Source organism: Contarinia nasturtii, unplaced genomic scaffold (genome assembly GCF_009176525.2).
Source record: "Contarinia nasturtii isolate CC-2019 unplaced genomic scaffold, AAFC_CNas_1.1 Cnas_scaffold_695, whole genome shotgun sequence".
NCBI classification, from domain to species: Eukaryota; Metazoa; Arthropoda; class Insecta; order Diptera; family Cecidomyiidae; genus Contarinia; species Contarinia nasturtii.
The window spans coordinates 7,924,864-7,950,676 of record NW_022198046.1 but is presented as its reverse complement, the minus strand read 5'-3'; the positions used below and the strand labels follow the sequence as shown (position 1 = coordinate 7,950,676).

General features: G+C 34.6%; 2 protein-coding genes across 2 annotated transcripts in view; both read left to right on the top strand.

Moving 5' to 3' along the window:
* The first annotated feature begins 1,321 nt into the window (after positions 1-1,321).
* LOC116340605 lies at positions 1,322-20,695 on the top strand. Its single transcript, XM_031767188.1, has 10 exons — positions 1,322-3,313; positions 7,012-7,359; positions 7,642-8,023; positions 8,112-8,199; positions 10,314-10,416; positions 12,527-12,599; positions 12,741-12,867; positions 12,988-13,181; positions 13,354-13,513; positions 18,652-20,695. Exons 1-10 carry the CDS (start codon positions 1,322-1,324, stop codon positions 20,219-20,221), a joined length of 5,037 nt encoding a protein of 1,678 aa, XP_031623048.1. The 3' UTR covers positions 20,222-20,695.
* Positions 20,696-24,693: 3,998 nt separating this feature from the next.
* LOC116341396 (cadherin-related tumor suppressor) overlaps positions 24,694-25,813 on the top strand; it is a 148,599-nt gene continuing 147,479 nt past the window's right edge. Inside the window, exon 1 of the mRNA XM_031768475.1 lies at positions 24,694-24,876. The gene's annotated coding sequence lies outside the window, so the exon portion shown is untranslated. The remainder of the gene's footprint in view (positions 24,877-25,813) is intronic.

Genomic DNA, 25,813 nt, shown 5'->3' with positions numbered 1-25,813 from the left:
TAAACACAGTGAGTGGTAAATTGGAATATGCTCAAGTCAATGCTGATGCACCGTATGCAACTGTTCAACAGCCATATGCAGTCGATGATGAAAATGAATTGGAAATCGAAGACGAGCAACTACTAATGGCTGTACACAAGACATCTTGGGATCGTGATATCGTCGCCGCCAAATGCATTCTCATCAAAGGTATGTGTATTAGAAATTTGCATTTGCATATATTCTACATATTAAATGAAATGCACACTATTTGAATGATCTATTTTAGCGCTCGATGATAAATATGTATGCAATATTTAATGACATTGAGAAAATAATAATAAATTTCTGTTGAGATATCTAAACATTTGTATAGATTTAAGAAAAAAAATCATTTCTGCCAATAATCTATACATTATTTCCGTGTGTGTGTTTACTTTTGAATAGGACATTGTGAGCTGTTTGGATGGGATATTCCGGCAGGATTAGACAGACGATCACCGCGACAGCCAGCAGTTCAACCGAATCAGCAGCCTTAAGCATCACCAACCATTCGTACTCGAAAATTAATCAAAAATTAATATTGTAATTTGTTACATTAACTGAGACTGACTGTTGTGTCTCAGCATTTCGAGGAAGTACTTCTAGGTGTTTTTTTCTGTAAGTATTCTTCACTATGAGATTGTATTCATATAATGGAGTGATTGATATTCATATTCAGAGGCAACAATCGTTTTTGGCTTCGGGAAGTGTTGATATAAATCGCTTTGTTGTATCGATGCTACTAACCAGCATAGAATTTTGTCTACTTTCAATTAAAAAATACCATTTTTCTATTTACAGATATGGGAAACACCCTACATTGTACAACGTACATAGTATCGCTGTTGAAATAATATTTTTTATTCAAGTGGATTACAACAGCTAATCCTCGGAGCTCAGCATAAACACTAAACACCATGTCTTATTCATAGTATTGTTTGATAGGAATGGCAATGTTTTCCATTCGAGGGATAAAATTCAAGCGGTGAACAATAGTTGTTGGAAATCAAAATTGTGTACGCATGTGTAGCACATGGAAACGTGTAAGTGAAATAGACAACATGTTGAACCCAATCCGTTCTCAATAAAACCGACCGTATTCCCCAACTTTGATTCAGTTTACGGGCTCCTTGCAATTGAATCGAGTGTCCAATTCAACTGTTTAATTCAAAAAAAATTCACCATAAACACGATGTAGTTTATGGTTGCGTGTCATTCAATGTGTTGTTTGGATTTTCAATAGAAATTTCAAGAGAAAATCATTGTGCTATAAATAAATTCATTTAAATAAAATTGAATAATGTTTTTTCGTCGAGTATTCTCACGAAAAGAACAAAATGAAATGCAACAAACAAATTTAGATGATCATTCATCAAATTCGATTCGAACACCAAACACAAATAATTCGCCATATCGAAGTGTGCGCCGTGCATCAATTTCAAGTGATGAAAAACGAAGTTTAACAATGGTTCAACTAACACCTCTATGGGAGACAATAATACGCACCAAGCGTTTACCAGACACTATAAAAATCAGTGAAATATTTGATGAATTTGCTGAACGCCTTCGTGATCCCGAATGGCAAGTTCGACAACATGCACTTCGAGTGCTGATTGACGTGCTAATCGTAATGTCCGATCGATCTGATCAATATTTTCAGCCATTAATTTGTCCCCTGGTCGAGAATCTGGGCCATTCAGCGCCAGCCATTCGTAAAGGCGCACTTGATGCGTTGAAAGTATATATGACGGAAACGGCGATGCCAGAAACGATTATGTTGGAAATTATCAGTTTGGGCATGGAACAAAAAACATATTTTGAACAATTCGATGGTCGAGTATGTGTCGGTGTGATGTTATCGATGCCCTCATTAGTTTATACATCGCTCGGTACACCGAAACAAAGTCATATCGTACGAACTGCCATTCGAGCGCTGACTGATAAAATGGTTCAAGTTACATATCAAGAAATTGCATTGAAGGTACTTTTACGAATCAGAGAAATGGTTGGTGTTCGTGATTTTTCCGAACATATTGCACATGGTGCATATCGAGATTTTGAACTATTGTGCAATGTTTATGGTTTACCAAGTACGCCGAATACACAAGATCCATCTTTGGAGTTGTGCATGCCTCAAACGTCAGTTGAAACGGGCCGAGTTTGGAATCCAGTGCCATCATCCACGGAATCGAATTCCAAATTTAAACGCACCGAATTATGTTGGCGTGATAAAGCCGACGAAACGTCGGCCGATGAAGAGAATAATACAAGCATAACTGTAAAGACATTTAGTGCTGGATGTAATGGAAATTCAACAGCTGCAACAGCAACATCAACGGAAAAAGGTTGTGTGCAAACGATAAATGTGATTGCTAAAAAGCCGGATAATGAAAAAATCATTATGGAAACCGAAATTCAAATCCAAGATACAGCTGTCACAATGCGAATTTTAGAAGCAAACAGTAATAGCAGTGAGAATGAAGTGGCTGGTGAAAATAGCGAAGATGATTTATCCTCAATGTACGGACAAAATGGTGTTGTGCGCATTATGACCGACAGTGAAATTGATGAAACAAATGGTAGCAATTATACAAATGGCAGCACCATAATCGAAGTACTTGATTCGAATCGTAATTCATTAAAGCGCGTCACATTCGGCGGTGAAGAAGTAAAATTACGAACACCAGACAGCGATAGCGTTTTACAAAGTGACAATGACGATGCACAAAAAGCAATACAAAAAATTGTCGAACAACAAATCGGAGCCAATCAAAATGTTTTAAAACAATCTTCGATTGTTCGTGATCGAGAAGTAAATAATAATTTTTTAACCGTAAAACGTCCACAAACGGCAAGTATTGTGATAACGGCGTCATCGCCGCCAACATCGGATGCAGAAGCAAATAAACAACGACATAAATCTGCATCGCCCGCCAAACGTAGCCGACGACCGTCGTACAGTTCAACCGACGAACCGATTCTATCACCAAAAGGAGCGCACAAAAGTATCGAAGTATTACATAACTTAGTACAACGTAGCCCAAGTGTATCGCCAACACGTTCACGACGAAATTCAATGATAGAAACAAAATCATCCGAAGAAAATGATAAAAATGGTCCAATTGAAATCGATAAGAATGCATCGAATGGGGAAAAACAACCGAACACCACAAAACCAAGTGATTTGATTGTGGAGGAAATTTCATCACCAGAAATGACTCGGAAAGAGATTAAATCATGGGAAGACCTCGGCCTAGTCGATGAGCTTTGTCTACGAAATTTAAAAAGTGGGGTAAGCCAATTTGAAAAATATATAATCTGACACTTTCAACACTTTGTCACTAGCCGCGAATCTTATATAAGAAATTCGATGAATTTCCGTCAGTATTTTTCATTCTCTGCTTGCTATTACTATGGCAGAAAGAAAAAAATAGAGACGAAAACGACCCGAATAAGTTTATAGTTTTATCATGAAATCTAAATAACACTTCGTTTGTTTTATGCATGGTGCTTAGAAAAAAAGAAGTGGAACGAAAAAAATGCTTTTGTTATACATGTGCAACGAACATACAAATCTTATAAGTAATGACACACGCGATGTGTCATTCTTAAACTCAAACAATGCCACTCGAATTATTCCGTACGTTTGCGTAAATTGTGCCAAAAAAATACGAGTTAGAATTAAGTGTTTAAATGCGACAACCTGACAACCGCCGACATCGATACACACAAACACAAAAAAAAAGGAAAACCGAAGACCGATTTGAGGGTGGAATCTACATTACTTAAAATGCAGGCGAATCACGAATCGCTTTCTTTTCTATTTCATCACTCTCTATTTTTTTTCAGTTTGGAAAAAAATTGTTTCGGTTTCCTTTTGCCAGGTTCATGTTGTTCAGGTGCGACACATTAGTGGTGTTATAGAATTTATAAAAGCGTTCCATGCATGTTATTGTTGAAGTTCATAATAATGATTTTTGTTTTGCTTTTTTGGCGCAACTTTGTTTATTTTTCGAATCGGTTTCATATGTCATTATTTTTGCCTTCCATAATTTCTATCAATCAATAAATCAATACGACTGAATTGAATCACTTTTTTCCAAATAACGAGTAATTTTTTTTCCCCGTCCATCCATTCGTATGAATGAAATCAAAGTGGTGAAATCAAACGCTTGCTGAGTGGATATTTTTTTGTTGTTGTTATTTATTTTATTAAAGAATATGAATTTCAAAGCGCTTATTTGACCTAGTCTTGGCACGTCGCATGTAATTGGGTGAACCGTTTGCCTTTTTTAATAGAAAAAAACATACAACATTCAGCGATTGAAAACGGAAATGATTTCTATTAAAATTACATGTATGCCAGTTTTTACATACACATATTCTTAATTCAAAGTGTGTTGGCTTTTTTTTTGGGGCAAATAAATTCAATTTACTCATAATCATGCGAAAAATCAATAGAAAACGAAAAATATATGTGCAAATTAAATGTTTGACATAAGGATAATTTCGTTGTGGCAAACCCATTGTTGCCCGTCACCACCACTTCTGACGCCGCCGCCACTGACACCCGGTGTCAAAATATCCGTATATCTTCCATATTTCGTGAACAAAAGCAGTCGATTCAATGTGACCGTAGCGGCCTAGTTTTTCTACTTTCGATCGAGTTTCACGCAGATCATTTGACTAATAATGTGTTGTTGGAATTTTTTCTAGTCTGATTTGGACCACATGAATGGGTGACCATTTAAGTTTTTCACCCAGTAGTAGGCATATTTTCAACTGGTTAATCTAGATTATGGTTGGTAATATTTACGATATTCTTTCACGGAATGTGCGCACCATATGTGTGCCTACAAGTGCGTGCGATGAAAATCAAAACTTATCACCCCATTGTTTGTATTTTGATTAGCCGAAAAATTGAATATACAATTTGGAAAATCTGGGTCACCGACATTTTTCATTCTTTTTCCAACATTCTTTCGTTCTCTCTTTCTCGTATTGTCGAATCATTCAACTGCGAAAATATGATTTCGATCGACGGGTGAGTTTGCAATATAGCCGGTTCATCATTTTGGTCGTAATTAAAAATTCTCCCTTCTGGTCATTAAGAACAACGGAAAATACGAATGTGTAGTCGAATAAAGAATGGGCCATTATAAATCGCTTCACCGCTGTTTTTTTTGGCGCATATAAAAGAAAATGTAGAATGTTGCCCCGCCGACATGCTATCTTGTTACTCATATCAGGTGATTATGATTTGTGAGGGTGATGTTGCATTTGTATAATGTCTCAATAAAAACTTCGTGGCGAGCATGTATCGGGTCAGGAACGTTATCGCCACACAAATCATTCGATTCATATTGTAAAAGTGGATGTGAAAAAAAAGCCAAATGAAAGTAAAATTCAGTCAGCTGGTCCACATTTCTGTTGCGTGTCAATACCCAAATGCGCATTAAGATGCGAAATTTAAAATACGTTATGTGTGTGTATGCGATTTGAAAAATAGCTTGTGGTCATTAAGCACTTTTCAGTTTTCACTCGACGATTTTCTCTAGACTCGAGAAATACCACCGTCAATTTTACCTTTCGCTTCATTCTCGACCCAATTCCATTTTTAATTTACATTCTTTATGACCGACGTTAATGTTCATATATATATATATGCGTCGGACTCTCTGTTCCCGTTTGTTTGTTCATTTTTTTTTTTCAACGCTTGAAAAGTAAATCCTTTTCTATGTAATTAGACATAATTACGTCGGGATTGTATGCATTTTCGCGTCATTTATATTAAAAGTAATTGTTGTGTTTTTGGAACAACAAAAAAGAAAACAAATAGAACAAGCGATTGAATTTCAGCGTTTTTAGATCAAAATAAAAATTGCCCCATGAAAAATGGTATAGAAAAATGGGCAGCCTGAAAAATCAACATAGTCAAAAATTATGACACACCAACGTGGTGCTTATCTTGTTGACGAATATAAGATATGTTTTGGTTTTGGCTACGTGCATTATCCTCACACAGGCACATACTCATTTCGTTGGCATAATAATAATTGAATAACACCACCATTAATGGCCAAAAGACTTTGTAACGAAACACTTTATCTTGATTATCTCTGCGCTCATTTATTATGCCACTTTTCATTATGTGGCAATTTTCCATTAAATGTGTCTATTGCATGGCACCTCAACCATCATAACATATACACTTAATGACGTATAAACGTTTAAAATAACTCTACTGATATAATTCATGCATTGAGATAGACGATGAATGATAAATGGCATTCCAGGTTTTACGTAATTCGACGTTTATTTTCACTATGAAACTTATGAAAACTTATCCATATTCAAATCGACTTCGGTATGGTTTATCAACCATTTAAATTTAATAATAAAATGTTTCCATTCAAGAAAAGAAAAGAATTTGCAAGTATTTATGTAATCAACATTCATAAAACATTTTATTAAAAGACTGTTTTAATCCATCGTGTCAAAAAACTGGATAAGGAAAAGTCGTGCCACGTGCAAAAAAACGATACGGAATAATATCGCAATTAAAATGGGAAATGCTGTCGACTGCAGTAAAATTTAAAATAATTTTTCCAACCTGAATGGACATTTTCTTTCCGCTACTATAAAAACTCATGAATTCTTTGTTGAAAATGACATATAAAATTCAATTGTGAGAATTAAAATTTCTTTGAAAAAAAAAACTGTGAATCAAAAAGTGTATTTTATGCATAGCCTTGTTGGCGTGTCAAAGAAATGAATGATGACAATCTTCAGTCGTAAAGACTTAGACATTTTTTATGTTTCAACAATTAATTTAAAGATTTTTCCATTGAATGTTTCAACTGCGTAATAAGCTCCCTGCTGGTTCATATGTGACGTAAAGTGAATAATTCAAAAGCAAATATTTTTATAAATGGCGAAAAAATTCAATGAAATTCAAATCAAACAAATATTGCATGGAATTTATTATAGGATTGGCGTTTACGGACGAATGCAATGGTGGCGATTGAGGAAATGCTTAAATCGACAGATAATTTGGCATCGATTCAACCGTATTTGGAGTCATTGTTACGGACATTACTGTCATCGGAGAAAAATTTAGATGTGTTGAATGACAAAAGGCGAATACTTGTTAATTTGATTTCAAGGCTTCCATTAGAAAATCTAGAATCAAGAGCGACGCAAATTATTATTGGACTATGCAGACAAGGTGGACCGGGAGGTAATCGTGTGGCAAAAGCGTTAATGCAGCGATTACCACCAACAGCCGTTGTGATCAAACTTATATCCGATGATTTTTTGAAGACCCATAGCTCAAGGGTGAGTTTACAATTTTATAGCAAAAGAAAAATGTACTTTCGATCGAAAACTAACTCATTTTTATCACTTCCATCGGAAAATAAACAACTAAAAGCCAAACACATTTTTTTATAAATACATCGTAACTATTATTTTCGGTTCTTATAAATACACCACTAAAGTTCAGTCAAACATACTTCCGCATTTGCCTAAAATTACCTGTTTGTTTAATAAATAAGTGATAAGTCAACGAACTTTCTTATTAATCATATAACGAACTATTGATTTTCTCATCGCTTTCAGTTTCGTGAAAATGCGTTACAAATGGTTCTTTACGCATTGATGACATTTCCTTCGACATATTTCGATTTACACACGTTGGTAAAAAAATCGGCAGAAGCGGCCAATGATCAGAAGAAACGAGTTCGTCAAGCAGCATTGGACGTTTTAGCTGTTCTCGGGCAAATCAGTACGCCAAAAACTGTTCTCGAAGAAGTGACTGAAACGTTACGACATGAAAAAGAGGCACATCGTTTGATAGCTGCCATTAAAGCGCGCTTATCGAGAAAGCAACTTCCATCGGTGACGCCTGAAGGATCGGTTCATTATGCATTACGAATACCGACGCCACCTCAAGTCATATCAAGCTATTATTTTGGAGCGGACATTGATTGGATCACTGCTGGTTAGTAAAATAAAACACAAAATAGAATACAATTTTCTATTTCGTTGTTAATTTCTGCAAAAAAAATCGATTTTATATGTGTTCGCAGGTATTGGTTCGGTTTCACCCGTATCGTCGAAAAAACGCTTTGATCCAACACAAATGGCGTACAATTATTCGTCCAGTGATTCAAATAGGTAATTTCAATAGCCTTGGCATAAAATTCTGCTTTTATATTCAAATCCTTTATTATGATTTAATAACATAGACACTCTGATGGAAATTCGGTTTCTTTTGCATTTTATAACGTATACGAATAGGCGCACTGTCGAAAGATACAGTTTAAATACTAAAGGTTATAAAGCACAAATATTCGCCAGCGAATTTATGTCGACAGCAATCAAATTAAAATCAAATAAAATTGAAAGTACGAACCCCATTTGGGTTGCAACATTGAGAAGCAACAATCATTTTACCTCAACACACAAAAAAAGACACATTCTAATATGTCACATATCATTTCTTGCTATTTCCAACAAGCCCATTCTTCTGGTTAGTTTTATGTCATCCGCACACAGTTCATTCAATTATATTTTTAAACTTAAGTTCAAACATTTCCTTTAATTTTTGTTCAGCAAAAACAATGTGATTTCCCTTAGTATTAACCAATCACATACACAATACCAGTTGAAGTGGAAAAGCTTATGTTTTATCAAAACAAAACCACAACAGCAAACGTAGTACTATACAATATTAATAAGCATTTAACATGAATGACACGAAACATCATCGACTGAACACACTCAAAATTGAGTACAATAACAGCGCATTTTCCACGTGCTATTTATTATCTTTTTTAGAAACATATTGAATATGTTTGCATGGAACACAGAGTACCCAGCCAGATTCAGTGGTGTTTATTTATGTTTGGTTTGAAATTCATAAAAATATCGTTTTTGTTGAATCATCCCAACATTGTTTTGGAATAACGGCGGAATTTCCATTGCGTACAATAAACTTCCTGACTTTATTGTTATACCCTATACCCAATCCTTTATTGTTTACAATTATGTTTACAATGTTTGAAATATCAAGAACAATAACATATTTACGATTTCAATGTCAAGTTTTATTTTTTTCTAGAAAAATAACTGCACAGCATTAAAAACTACTTTTTATTAACAAAAAAATTAAATTAATGGTGGTAGAACAAAAAAATACATAGCAAATTTTGCTGAGTTCGTAATTATATAAATATCAGATTTTGTCAATCCTTTACAAAATAAAAAATGTATGGAAATTTCTTATTATAATTCAAAACAGTCGAATTTAAACATTTTAGTAACTTTTCATCGATTTTTCACTAAAAAATATAGATTGAAGAATATAAATATTACCAGAGTTTTAATGGCACACGGAATTGGTGTCTTCATTTAATGCAAGATGATTAGATAAAAATTGCGTTGTTTGGACGGTGTAGTATTTCATTTTAGATTAAACTTTGTTTATTTGGCGTAGTTTTATTAGATCAATCAGAGCTTAATGAGTGGTTTGCGTGAGAAATAGTTAAATAACGTAAAAAATTATCATCGTATCATATTGAAATTGTCTTGATGAAAATTATATTAATAATAAGAATGATAAGAAATGTATTTGAGAATATACATAAAATACTGCAGTATCTTTAAAATACTGTATAATCAAAGAAATCCGACTCACATAAAATATCTCGAAATAGTGAACTTAAAGGTAGAAAGTCGTTGGAAAATATTCGAACAATGGCTGCAGAAACTTGTGATATGGAGTGAAATTTTCATTTATTCATCACTTCAATCAAATTCAAAATAATCGATATGAAATCTAAACGTTCAACTTATATGGTAATCCTTCAGTAGTAATAATCATTTAGAATGAATGACATGAAGTATCATCGACTGGAAAGACTCTGAAATTACAAAACATTCCACGTGTTTGGTTGCTTTTATTTTAATTATTCATCACTTGCTCATTTCGTATACCACGTACAACACACGCTTTATAGCTAGATTCATAATGATGATTGGAGAATATGAAATCCATAAATCGTTTCTTTAAATGTTCACCTAGTTGCGTTTATTTGCTTTGAATGGCCAGTTGATGCAGTCGTTAAAATGCCCTTGACTAGGGTTGCATGCAGACATATCAAATGAAATGAAACCACTCCGAATGGCCATCGTTTATATGCTTTAAATTTAATATGATGTATCGTTACACTGGCGAATGTTTCAATCTTTTTCCAATAATCATTTTTGTTTTGTTTTGTTCATTTCAGAAGCATCGATCTAATGCGAAGATCGATGAAAGATTTAAGCGCCTACAATATGGGTTCGAGTTCGGAGATAGACAATGGATATGCATATCAAAAGGTCACGCCGGTAAGTTGCTTTTTGTTTCAGATAAACGATTTTTTTATGAAATCCAATTTAAAGCGGTAATTATGAGATGAAGTACAAGATTAGCCTTTGAAGCTGAAAACAATTTAGATGTTACTTATGATTTTACGCTAATCCCGAAAATGCGTGTTCCGTATTAAAATGAGCCGCATTCATTTGGAAAAAATACTGCATTATAACATGTTATTTAAAATCAATTTTGAGTCGGACGATGAAAAGTTCAAAAGTGTAATGCCAATGAAACAACGTGTACAATGTATGATTATTTTAGTAAAGCGAATCGGTCAGATTGCGTGCTTATCGTGCCAAATTGATTGTGATTGATTGATTGACACACCCCATGCACACGCGATCTCATTCCCATTGAACGGCACATGGCAATATTTAAAAAAAAAAAACGCAAGGCATTTTTCTCAGCAATGAAAATGTCAGCATCACAGGAATGACACAAAATTTTGAATAAATTCGGCGATTTTTAGTTACTTTTCCAGGAATATCGCATGACGCCTTTTTCCATTTTGTTTATATATCGATTTTGCAATTTTCGCAGCAACGGTATAATAGTACAAGCAACAAATTTCTTTTGGAAGTAAACAGTTTTCGGTACACCTGCATTCCCGATTCGACGGAATGTGCAATTGGACTGATGGGTGAAAATGCCCCAATAAACTGACAGGAAAATTACATACAACTCGCGACATTCGCGTTAAAACCGATGAAATTACAACCAAGCACACCAGTACAAATTCATGTACATTACACAAACAGAAACGTTATAGTAATGTTTTGCTGCTGTAGCATACCATTTTACAATTTAAATTGAACAGTGTGAACGTATTACGTGTCAAAGAAAACGACTGGCACAGTAGACAGTTCATATATGCCGCTTTTAATGGATGAAACACATCACAACGTTGGAAAATTTGCTTAAATACAAAAACAAATGAAAAACTTGGGCTTTCGTTTTTCCAGTAGTTTACTACTCACATGGAAACGTCAGTCGTTTGGTGGCATTCCATCGATATTCACATGAATTTTTGAATCCTCACAATTCATTCGTTCAAGTCTATTCACCTCTATGTCTTTCAAACCAATTCCATAATATTAATGAAGAAAAAACCGGAAAAAATAGAAGAATATCTTATAAATTTGTGATTTTTCATTTACATAAAATGTGCAGCTAAAAATAGAACTTTGTGTTGGTTTCCAGTGTGTGTCTGTCTGTCCAATTACAGTGCAATCACATTGAATTTTTTGTAGTTGGCCAATTTGATTTTAAGGAATTGTGTGATTTGTGCTCTTTTTGTTGTGATTTTATTCGAAACAAAAATGTTCCTTTGTCGAATTGTTGGTTATGCTCCTGTTACGATAAAAAAATATACGGTGTGTATTATTACATGAATTTTAATTGGTGAAACCTCCATTGACTGCTGTGGGAATTTTACCATTACGAAAATGCAAAATATTCCACAAAATTATGATTGTTCGGTTACAATCAAATTTTCAATTGAATCCTTGAGTAAATGTTGATTTCGTCACAGTGAATATTGAAAAATTATTTACAGAAAGTAATGTTACTTTTAAATGTAAAACCATTTCGTCTATTACATTTTTTCTATTGACCATCGAATCTAATGAATCTAATATTAAAAATGGTTTTACTGAACAATATCGATTTTCTATCGCTGACAAGAATATAATAAACTAATGGTTCGACTTTCAGTTTTTATTCATCGTTCATTCAAATGATATACTCGCGGTAAAACGGCAGGAATGACCACATCGTGGATAACAAGTATAACCCAGAAAATGCGTACGCTTTGAATAGAGCGAAAGCTCCATTCATTTGAATGCCCAAACTTTCAATGGAGCTACGGTCAACGGTCAAGCTTTTTTTTAAATGTTTCGATATTTGGCGATCGCATGTTTCTTGTTAGAACTTTGAATATTAAGTTGAATAAAAAAATGTAATTTTCGAAAACTGGGTGCAAAATGAATAATGAATAAAAACACGACCAAAAATATTCTTAAATTTAAACTTACAACTTTTTTTAAGACAATCGAAACTTCAATGTCATTTTTCTCATTTTAGCGTGATGATAAAAATACACATTTTGTCATGGCGGCACAGATTCCCACTAGTCATATCAGATTTCCTCCAACCGGTAAGTATTTTCTTTTCACATTTTTGAGATTTTTCAGCAAGAAAGTATGTGAAGGGTCTATTCCTCTGCCTTAAATATGAATGAGTTATTTATAGAGACACGTATCAATTAAATAAAACACGCTGGTGCTTTCAATTGCAGGTCTTCATAAGCTAAACTTACAGTCACAATCATTCCCCGACCTCACACGTAGAGACACAAAAATTGGACCATATAAACCGAACCATGTCGATGGTAGTAAATTGTCGAAGCTACCAGTTGCTTCAAGGTGAGAAATGCAATCAATTTAATAAGTATTCTGTCTCTTTTAACCCAATTGACATCTAACTTTTTTGGGTCATTGATATCAATCACGAAAATACATTCTCGATTGTTTGATCAAAAACAGGTTTCCATCGATGGAATCAAATATCGAAGCACGAAATAAAATCGATCAAAATTATTATCATGGAAGTACCAATCGTTACTCAATTTATCCAAATAACAATAGTTTTGCAATGAGATCGAATGGATCATTGCCGAGAAAATTCCATACCAGCACAAATATTCCCGTCCGAAATGATTACCAAAATTATTCTCATGGTATGTAAACTTTGTATGCACTGTGAATAACACATAATCCAAATGCCAACGTTCTAAATAAAACATTCAGCAAAGTTCTTGATATTGCCTTACATATTCATTACAATTGTTATTATTTACTTTTTTAATTTTTCACAAAATTGACCGTTCACGCGATATTTGTATGTTTTAGGTGCTTTGAATAGCCAAAGCTCCAATGATGAATCAAGACCTTCAACGCATCCTGATGAATATTCACAGCCGCCACCGAAGCGTTTCGTGAATGTCGACAAGTACTTAGACGAATCGTCGAGCGAATCGAATTTACCATTGAAAACTCTGCACGATATTCGGTGAGTGTGACCTCATTTTTTTCACCTCATTTGAGAAAGATCCTAGATTTACCAGACAGACAGAAATGATTTGTTCTTTTGGCGCAAAAAAAATAGTTATTTATTTAAACGAGCAGCTGATTTGGCGAAAAGATTGGAAAAAAGTAGGTTTCTATCGATCGACCCAATATTCAAATAATGGGGGGGGACGAAAGAAAAGTTCAAACGATTAACTCATAGCGATATTGAAACATATAAACAATGAAAACGACATGGCAAAAAAGAGAAACAAGAAGAACTAAAGTGGCAATGGAAATGACGGTAATTAATATGAATTGGAACTTTGGGGCGCCACAATCAATCGGACGTCTATAGAACTTATGCTTGATATAAAATACGTTTTTTTATTTGCATAAGAAACAATCCGAAAGAACATAAATACGTCGAAAACCCATATCGATCATATGTGCGGCAAAACAGTGAAATGACCATCAACCTAAAATCACAAAAACCACGAAATTATTTATTCAAATCGTAATAAAATTGATGTCGCTACAAAACACATAAAATCACCTTATCATCGGATATAAATCAAAATAAGTCGCATGTTCTTTACATTTCGCTTATTTTCATCGTGCCGAAGATTAATTCAACATAATTGTTGGTAGATTTTTATGTTTTCGAGAACAAGACTCCCCACAATGCATTATTTTGAATATATATATATTCAGTATATAAACAGTTAGCGATGGAGAATCAAAATGATGAGAGACATATGTGACGTTTATTCAATTTATTTTGACGAGCGAAAAAAAGAACTGGTGATAAACAAAAAAAAATGTGCAGCTCAAGTTTTTGACATTGAAATCGAGTTGTAACAGCTGAAATATAACAACAACTTTTTTTGTTCAATCAGGCATTTTAATCAAGCGGTCTCTTTTACCGTATACCCATTGATTGTCCTACCCGGACAGCTTTCTAAGCGCCACTGCTGTGCTTTCGCTCTTCATTGATTAGTTCCATTCAATTACGTTTCGCTTTCCATCGAAAGCGAGTACATTACATGAACCCACACGATTCGGCGCCGGGACAACTCTAACAAAACAATTAAATCTCCATTAAATTGTATGGGGAACACTTGTGCAAACACTTATACACAAGCTGCATGTATTTTGTGTACGTGTGAAACATATTAAATGCACACGATAAAAATACACATACACTTAAAATATCCGAATGAATTGTGGTTTTCATTCGATGAAATTACAAATTAAATGTATTCAAAGGCGAAATATGCTGTGTTCATACTATTTTATTGAAGTCTATTATTAAGTGCAGTATGTCTTTCATTCGAACGTTACCACATTCAACCAAATAGAAATTCATTGTGAGTGATACGCGTGAAGAAAATCAAAGCGGTTCAAATCACACAAAGCCATTAACTGTCGGTTAAATATAGTATTCTAACCAGTAGCACTGCAAAAATGATCGAAAATTGTTGTCGAATATTTTACATAGTAACGTAAATTCTTCTTTGTCTCTACCAAGTCCTTGCATTGTTTCATTTTACTATGTTCACACTTCATAGTAAGGGATTTAAGCAAATGGGTAAAATATTTTGTGTAATACTAATTGTACTTTGTTCACAGTGTAGTGTTTTGCGATTGAAGTTGGGATGAGACGTCGTCAATAATAATATATTTTAGATAATGGCCGTGATTTAATGGTTGTTTCATTATAGACGGTAGTGATTTTTCCATTCACGGAAAATGCGTAGAAAGTCTACAACTGCGACGAATAGAAAAAAATAGAAAAATCGTATGATCCAAATAGAAAATATGAATATGCGGTGAAAAATACACCACTGGAACAAATCCACTTAAGGCATGAAAAAAGCATATAAGAAAATCAAAACAAGCACAAGGAATATGCTTACACTAACACATACACATTTGGCCGCAATGTGGAAAAGTAACGGAAACACGTAGCCCAAAGCTATATCGTGTGGTAGCCTGAATAAAAAATGAAACGCAAATGAGAGCACACGTCCTACACACAAAACGTCCACATTCATATACATACACTCACTCGCACATTGTGTTGAGCACTTCGTTATAGTGGCATTAATATAAAATTGGTGACCAGTACTGTTTTTTAGTTCAGTCGATAAACAGGACATGCAAAAGCACAATTTTTCCCAGGCAGTAGACACACTTTTTTAAACTTGGAAAAGCCACTATAAAAAAAATAATGAGAAAAATACCAATGTCGGATGAATTTATAAATGTTACAAAACGCTTTTTTTTTTTTTTTTTAATGAAACGTGTTGATCTAAATTGATAAAGACGGCGATTGTTTTCTGTGATTGAGCATTGTTGTGAGCACTAGCTGTTCGATTTTCAGATTCAGTCCAATTGGATTTTTGTCCCAAATTTTTATTCAAGAAAATACTCCACTGAAAATATGAAAAGAGGACATTTTTGATGTAAATGAGAATAAGTGTGTAATTTCTGTGTAAAACGTAATAGTTTTTTTCGAAATAGAAATTTTTTTTCGATGAAAAACATTTGTTGAAATTTTAAATTATTATTCGTGTTTAACAAAGAAAAGTAGAATTTCTCGATGAAATATTTATAATGTTGAATTTAATACAAACAAATATGTGTGGTGGCAATAATACGAATCCTTCGAATGAGACTGAAAGTCATTATTTAAGTAGTAATCTTCAACAAAATGGTAATTTACGAACCGAACAATTTGAAGAGAGTATGAAAATTGAGCAAATTACAAGTGGTGATCGAATAGCGTACATAAAATTAAATGATGAAGTGGCATCGCCCACGTCAGCTAAAAGTGAATTACACAATCGTCGACACAGGTATTTTCTACAAAACTATCCGGACTTCTTTCGGCACTATTGCATGTGTTTGCATCGAAAAGTTGAACCGGATGACCTAAATACAGTGTCCTGCTTAGTGGATGATAAATACAATAGTTTTCTACTCAATCATACGCCAATCATACCAATCACGGTCGATCCAAAAAAGTATGTGATTTTTCAATTCGCCCCCCATTTATTATAATTATATCTAAATGATGGAATTTTATTTATATAGCCGCCCAATACAAGTGCTTATTTATGAAATTATCACTTTTGCTACGCGCTTGTACTACATTTAATGAAAATAAATTTCAATTAAGTTTAACGAATGCTTCGAGCTTTGTCTGAGCTGGAGTGCGTTGCCCTCAAGTAATTCCAAATGTGTAACGATCGATTGAAATATTTTGAAATAAACATAAAACAGAATAAAAACATCGGTCCGAGTGGACAATAGAATAGCCGAAGTTAAATGATCGCATGCAATTTACCTTTCAAAAAAAAAATTGAATGCGCAATGGTGCGCTCGCGTTCGCTCAATTTATGGCTAAATCAAACACAAAATATCGTCATATGAATGCATTTGCATGCTTAAACTCAATTACATGCCGCCGTTCATATCAAACATAAACGTCGCTAAACAAACAGATTTCAGTTAATGTACATCGGATACGTTTGTTGTCCTCTTTAATATCATTTTAAAAACATGCAGTCGCCTTACTACACAAATTTTCAAACAAACAGATATTTGCCGGCCTTTTTGTAAGCATAACAAGTGCGTGTTACAGCATGCTTTTTTCGCCATTGCAATTTTAACCAAACACAAAAGAATTACCTTTTGTTTTTCATTGAAAGCAACCGAATCGAAATTGACTTTAGATTAAAAAAGCGATTGCTGCTTTTTTGTCGTTTTCTTGATGTAGTTTTCGATGTCGAGGGAGGGAAGTATTGCTTTTTTGGGGTAAAACAATGTTGTATTACACTGTAAGCGCACTGCATTAAATATTAACAAAATCATTTGGTATTGTCGATAAATTTGGATTGTTGCACTTAGTAAAGGTGAGAGATGTCAAGCGATTTCATCAAGCGTCGCAGCAAACGACGAGGGTGAACTTATCGACGAGAAAATATCTATAGTATTTTGACAATTATTATAAATGCGACTTTGCTATCGTTGGGGATTTATGTGCTGACTCTTGATTTTATCGAATAATTAATTCGAATTCGTAATTCACGGAACCGCTGAATGACACATTACACGAACACTGCTTCCACAGTCAATTCCATGGACTGCAATGTCCCGTATTTTTCACTAATTAAATAAAAAGCGAAAAATTAATTTGAATCTAAGTATGAAATATTAAAACCTTAACATTTGCATGTTGTCCATGTGCATCAATCAATGATATGCTAAAGCCTCGAATCAATGTGACGAAGAACGGATAAGGGTGAAATTGCAACGCAATTTCAATGAAATCGATTGCATGCTTTTTCTACACAAGAGACATGTATTTTTTTGTTTGTATTATGTACACAAAATGTCCATTAAATTAGATTTAGAGACAAAAGACATTATTCAGTCGCCATCGTGGTCATGTGATCAAATAATGTAGTTTCCTTTTTCTCTTCGAATGAATTCGTTCAACCGACACACAAGCAAAGATATTCCCAATGACGTTAAATGAACGGCAAAAACTAACAGTGTAATTCTTTATTTATATCAATGATTCAATATCAAATGGAGTCCAACACGAGCTCGTTGAATTTTAAGCGCGTCCAGTGACGCATTTTTATACATTTTGCGTGCTCAATTATAACAAATAATTTACATACGAAACGCTTTTCACAAAATGTCATTCTCTTCACATAACAAACCAAATAATATATACACACAAAATTATTTATGAAGGTCAAGCGGCTCGTAAATATTTACCATTAATCACCAACTGTGCGATGCAAAATGAGGTTTTCCACGAATCACCCCAACTCATACAATTTTATTTATTTTATTTCACTGTTGTATACATATTTACACCGAATCTAATCTCAATGTAGGCAAATTTGGTCAAGTTCAAATTGAATTCGGAGAAAATGAGTTTAGTGTCGTCCCTTTATGCCATTCAAATAAAATTCGGAACGGTTTTGTTTGAAATCCATTTTTGAATAAATACCATTTCATGTTACTTATCGCGATTTCTATTTAATAAAATCGTCGCCGGTTGTTTTTCCATTTGAAATATTCATAAATTTTGTCTGATTTCATGTTTTCTATCCATTTCAGGTATGCCAGTCAATTAAAATCACCGAGTCACGAGGAACGTCGACTACATACCGAAGAATTAAATCGAAAAAATGCTCAACAATCTGAATTCGAGCGAGTTTCCATTGAAAATGATGGACTCACGAATGGAAGTCATACATTAACGCCGCACAAATTTGTGGAAAATAATGCTCAAAATGGTGGTGCAACACAAATGGACAGTGATGGAGAGGATATATCGATTGTGGCCAATGAAGGCCAACGACCATTATCGCATGCATCAACCGCAACAACGAGAAGCATACAAGATGAAGCAAGTAGCCTTGGCGCTTTGGATAGAACCAAAAGTGCTTATTCAATTGGACAATCGTCCATCGAAGAAATTATTTCCCAAAAATCGGTTGCCACCACCGCTGATAACCTTGACGTAGAAAATGAGGCAATTGATACATCACTCGAACATATTCAAAATGAAAATAATGAAAAATTAATTGCTGTCGAATCGCATACAACAAATGCGATGATTCATGATCACGATGCAATTGATGGTATTGAACAGACCGAAGAAATCCATATTGAAACGCAACCCGAACAATTATTAGACGCTCCCTATGTGTCTGTGCATAAACCAAGTTCAGATGAAAATGATCCACAGTCCGAAAGTGATTCGATAAGTATAATAAGTAGCGTGGAGAGTTCGGATTATCAAGCGATGCGTGAAAATACAGCGAAAACAATGACCGTCCCGATTGGTGATCAAAAAATTATCAATAAACCCATTCCGAAATTGCGTCCAGCTATTATTTCACGACGAAATAAAGTCACCCCCGTTAAAGCGTATCCATTGAGTGCAACATCGGGACCAAATTCAAAATCGGCTGCCTTGTTTGCGGCAAATTTGCGTAAATTTGATAAGCCACGAGAGGCATCAAATAGTTGCTTAAATCAATTGGACAATCCGAATTGGGAGACGACCATGATTGGATTACAAAATTTCGTTCGACTAATAAGACATCATCCGGACATTGTGGATGCACATATCCATGCATATTGTGTGGCATTATCAAAACAAGTGAAAAATTTACGATCACAAGTATCACGATCGGCGTGTCAAGCATCAGCTGAATTTTTTCAAACACATTCCAAACAATTGGAGACCGAATGCGAAGATTTAACCACACAATTATTCAATCGAACAGCCGATACGAATAAATTTTTACGGGCAGATGCATTCCGTGCCTTGAGCGCAATGTCGGACAATTTGCCACCAACAAAGGTGATTCAAGTCATACTAACACGCGGTGCAACACACCAAAATGCCGTTGTTCGTACAACAACAGCGAATTTGTGTAGTCGAATTGTTGGCCGTTTAGGATATGAGAAAATCTATACTTTGAACCGAGAACATCGTGATAAATTGATTTTGGCCTGCGCAAATTTCCTGATGGAAGGCAGTTTGGACACACGAAACAATGCAAAAGCATTTTTCAAACAACTTTCAACACATCCGAATTACAATCGAACACTACAAGACGTTATACCGCCACGAATTTACCGAAATATCGAAAAAGCATTACGTTCTATTAAGTAAATTATGTTATGAATTTATTTAGGGGAAAAATACCTATGAAAGAGTCTGATAATTAACATTTTGACTCCTGTATAAAACTGTATATAAATTAAGATTTAAAATTGCATTTTTTTCTGTTGGAAAAGGGAAAAGGTGTGACGAATAACCAGATATGTGAAAAATCGATATGTTTTTCATATTTTCTAATATAATTCTTCCGTTTAAGTTGCGAACACCTTTTCTCTCATAGATACATTATCTCTTTATCATACCATTAGACTGTAATCATTAGAGAAAATTTGTTTTTGTTAAATCCTCATTTTATAAGTAGTCAAATATAAAACAGAAATATAAAGGCGAGAACGACAATGGAGAATGCAACACATAGCCTCGTCTCGCTTAAATTTCCCGACTACATAGAGCCGTGCATATCACTCGAATACACTTCAAGTGTAATAAAAATGAATCTTTATCACCTAAATATCGTTTTATCGTTGTCCAGATCTTTAAAAATCATTGAATTTTAAATAAATGAATTTAAGAATAAATTACGATTCATTTGGTGTAGTTTTATGTATTCTTTTGATTTGATCTTTTGAACCCTTTAGATGTGACTGGAATCCACAGGGTGCCAAAAAACTCAAACTATTCGGCCACTGACTTCAAACAAGTGGGAAAGTAAATTCAAGAAATTAGAATTTAGAAGAAAAAAAATATATCTATTTTCCACCGTTGCAAAGAAAAAAGAGGTGTCTCAAAGCAAGGCATATTTATTGTTATTTTCCTTTCTCTTGTTACGGAATTTCAAATGGTGAAATTGTAGCGCCAACATGTAATTGAGTTGTGTCGAAAGTGAAAATCGGTTAGCAATGGACACAATGTGTATATGTAAACTGTACAGATGTAAGGAAATTCCTTCGGCTATTGTTCCGATTTGAGAGAAAAAAAAGTTCATCCATTGAAACGAAAACAATAAATTCTTCAAATATATGTAAGTATACACTTGGTAATTATGTAAACAAAAAAACATATAGATTGCATATGAAACGTTCATAGTGTTTTTGTTCAAATAACGAAGAACAGACGTTCAAACAGAACAGACACTGGGCACGAAAGCGACTGATGAAGAAAGTCAAAAGTAAAGAGATGCAAAAACGTTATATTTCTTATATGACTGTTGTTTGATGTGTACATGTGCGAGCGACCGAATGAAACGATGGAAACTGAAGAATTGGAAGTGTATGCGACCGTATCTCGGCAACAGTACGGGCAATAACAATTCCAATACACATACTAGCGCACGTATAAAAACAATAATAATCATGAAATAGAGTAGCCAAAAGGAAACCGGTGTATAGAATGTACGCTGTAGAGCAGTGTGAAAGAAAAGAATACGATGATAAACACTATTTTAATTGGGATTACAACACACAGGTACGATTACCTATACTCACGTAACATTCACACACGCGAACATAGCATGGTAGTTGTACGAACGGATCGAAGAGAGAGAACACGATATGTTTGTTAAATGACGGGCAGACAGTGTGTATAGCAATGCATATGTACCTGTACACTTTTTAGCCTGTGGCCTGCATGTATTTATTATATGTTCTACCTGTTTTTTTCTCGCTCTGTCTCTCTCTGTCGCTCGCTCTCTTCGATGCTCTTTTTTGTTTTGTTACTGCACAATCATTGCATTGCATTGTTGTTGTTAATATGTTTCTTCTTCTTCAATTTTTTCCTCAGTTCACTACTCATTTCTCGTATCGTATGTTGTTGTGTGTTGAACATGAACATGCATTGCCGTTACGCTGATACACACACTGTGTGTGTACTGAAAGAAAAAAATAGCAACACTTATGCACGTAAATAATTTTTATTACGCCTGTATATTATTATAGAATTTACGAATAACATATATTTTGGGATGGCAAGTCACGGCCAACAAAAGGCTAGGATATGCTTCTCACACGCGAAACGCATTATTTTCACATTTCATCGTTACTACGCATTTTATTCGTTCGCTCACTCGAATCAATTTCGATTCATTCACGAAATTAGTGAGGCGCATTTAATTTTTTCAAAAGGAGAAGCAATTAAATGAAATGAAAACAATCGCGTGGATTAATTAAGATTTACCATTCAGAGTATACATTTAACTAAGATAGTTTTGCGTACATTTATCGATTGAATTTTATTTTTGTCTTAATTAAATGGCTTTCATGTTATCAAGAAAATACTAAAAAAAATGTCAAAACATCAACCACTTAAAAGGCCAACAAAAGAAACAATGCATTCAAATGATTCGCCAATCATTCAAATCGTCATTTAATTTTTGGGGGGTCATTGTCGATTGATTTGTGCATTCGGTATTCGAAAATGTATGGACAAAAAAGGCCAACTTGAATGCGAAAATACTTTCGCCGAAGTAAAATGCACATTATTTGTCAAATTTGTTGGACATATTAAAATGTAATTCGTTCGCGACGAAAAGACTCGGTTTCGAATCGAGCATACATGACGGCGCGTATACACATACATTTTGAATTTTTACCATCCAGCCTGTCCCTTTCTCACTCTCTTTTTGTCCGTTTCGCATAATTTTGAATGCACAAAACAATGTACACAAGAAATCGATGCAATTTATACACATATTTGGATCTCTCTTGGGTAGAAAAATGTGCAATGCAGAGCAGCATTAAATCGAGCTAGCGAGAGCGAATGCAGAGAAAAAAAAATATACACACACACGCCATGAAAACAGATTGAATGCATATATTCGAAGGGACAGTTTGACTACGCACATTCTCTACGCTGCGCTGCTGCTGCATAGCGATGATGCTTAGAGAGTTTCTTTTTGTTCGCTTTTTAAACAGGCAATTTAAATTCATTATAAAATTATGTTAAAAAGGTGCATTGGTTTGCGGGACTGCACAACGGCGACGACGACGACGACGACAACAACGACAACAACAACGAAGACAAGCAACAAACACAGTACCAGCAGCAAAAACAGCATTCTTCGTACCGAATGCGTGTTAGTTGTTGTCGTCGTCGTTGTTGTTGTTGGTGTTTTGGTTGAGATTCTGTTGCGCGCATTCGTCCCTTTTCATCATAGCGTCTGGTACATTTGTTTCGATCATCATCTTTTATATCATCATCGTTTCGGTTTTTGATGTTATTTTAGCGCGTCAACGACGAAGAGCTAAAACTACAAATATGCCCTGGTACCTGTGTGATCACAGCAAGCACTCACCGAACGTTTCCTCGTACACATATAGAGACGATGTGAACTGAATCACATCAACTAACGAACATAATTTGCGAAAAATGTATATATAGTCATCGATATATAAACCATTGACGATTTTTGCTGTGTCTCAATGCGCACAACGAAAATTCCTTCGATAACAATACCAATGAATCTCATTCTACGCTACACATTGCATTGTGTTTCTCTCTCTCCTTCTCTTTCTCTTTTGTCTTTTTTTTAATGACAAAATTTCGTTTGCACTTGCTTGTGTGCGTTTTAGATCATTTTTCTGGCTTAAAACCAACTCTTTCAAAATCGTAGTCGAATAAAAAAAAAGAAGTAAAAAAAACAAAACAACAAGAACGATTTTTTTCCCAAATCCATATGTGTGTACAATGTACATACATGACAACACAGGTAAATACAAATTCAAATGGCTTTCTTAGCATTTTCATCATCACCACGTTTGAAAGAGTGTGCGTGTTCTCCATCTCTGTTCATCACAGAACAACCATTCGATTGGCATTTTTCTTCTTTAGACATTGGCTTTTTTTTTATCAGCATCGTCGTCTTCGTTGCATGTGTTTATTGCTCTTTCTTCCCATTTGATTCCGTATTTGAGAATCTTCGACGGTCGTAAGTGATCGTATATGTATGTGTGTTGTAGCAACTCAAATACATTGATTCGATCATGGTTGCTTTAAAAGGAATTGTAACAAAAAACGAGAATGAGAAAGAACGGAATACAAAAAAAAACTAGAAATTCCACCAATACACCGGCACACAATTGATATGGAATCGCCATCAACTAACACTGACTCAGTTAGTCTCACCGATCGAATCGGTTTTTTTTTTGTTTCTCTTCTTTTTCACTTTACATTTGATTGTTTCACATGTTTGGTTCAGAAGGCGCGAGCGCACAGTGCAACAAATAGTACTATACAAGCACGATCAAATACGCACACATCGACGCTGTCACTGGAATGTTTTTCATGTGTATTTACACTCACACGAACGCGCGCACACACACACGTTTTATTTACATCTCTTGATCTCGTCTGTACTTTGTGTTTTCGCTCTTTTTCTCACCATCATCGTCCATCGGCACCGAAGAAATTCTTCTTGATACGTGCAATTTAGCTATATGCAGCAGGCAACAACAACAAGCTCGACTTGGCTCTGCCATCGATCTAGCCACGGTGCTTTTGTCAGTTTCAAGTTGATCGTGAGTTAGTTGAGAACAGCGTCGCGCATGTACGTTTCATTATTTTTTTTGTTGTTCATCGTTTCTCAACGCAAATGTTTTATATTTCGTTTTTTTATTTTAAATTCTGTTTTAAAACGTGCTTGCGCAAAAATACTGTGAATTTTGATTGAACTGTTTTGTGAGCGAGAAAAAGAAACAGACAGTGGCTTAAAAGTAAGAAAAGAAAAAGAAAAATTGTTGTCATTTATAGTTTTTGCTACGTTTTTATTATTTACAACGAAAACAACGCAGAAAGTGAAAAAAAAACCAGCATACTCGAAAGGGAGATTCAAAAAGGAATCGGCCACATAGTACTATTGAATCGACTGGTGTTCAATGTAGTAAAAAGGAAGGAATAACAAAATAAACGACAATTGCACACAAAATTTATGGTTTTCAATTGAAATAAAAATAAATAATCCCATTTTTTTTTCGGTTTGTGTTGTCGCTTGGTTGCGCGTGCACACATATACCGTGAGTGTGTTTATCAGAAAAGTTCGAGCGAAAAGAAGGACATTTTGCGGTTTTTGTTCAGCAAAAGTGTTTTGTGTTTATTGGTTTCGATTCGCCAATTGGCTTTGATATGTGGATTCTGTTGTGCAATCGGCATCTGTAAATGATAAATCAGATAGTCCAACCGACAACGAGAAGACGAATAAATTTCATTTGGAAAATGCTGTATACGGATAAACATATTGAGAATTTTTCTATTAATTGCATGCCAATTTAAACTGAATGAGGTCGAATGTAGAAAAAGTGATGATCAAACGACATCAAAATATTGATATTGAAACTGAGATAAAGAGAGAGAAAGAACCATTTAATTGTCTGTCATAAATATCATCGCAAGAATTTTATGTTTATGCGTGTGACAATCGAATTCAGTTGGCAATTAATTGAGATTTTGCTAAGTGATTAAACGACGACCAACGCGATTCAAGCAACGACGAAGAAGAAAAACTCTTTTTTTTTACAAAAAAATAGTTTTGTGTCGTTCTGTTTTCCACGTGTGTTTGTGCAATTGTAAAAGTGTACGCCGCTGAAAATTCATAGTTTTGCAACTGGTTTTTGTTTTTTCTCCTGTTGTTCGCAAGAAATTGGCCTGAAATTT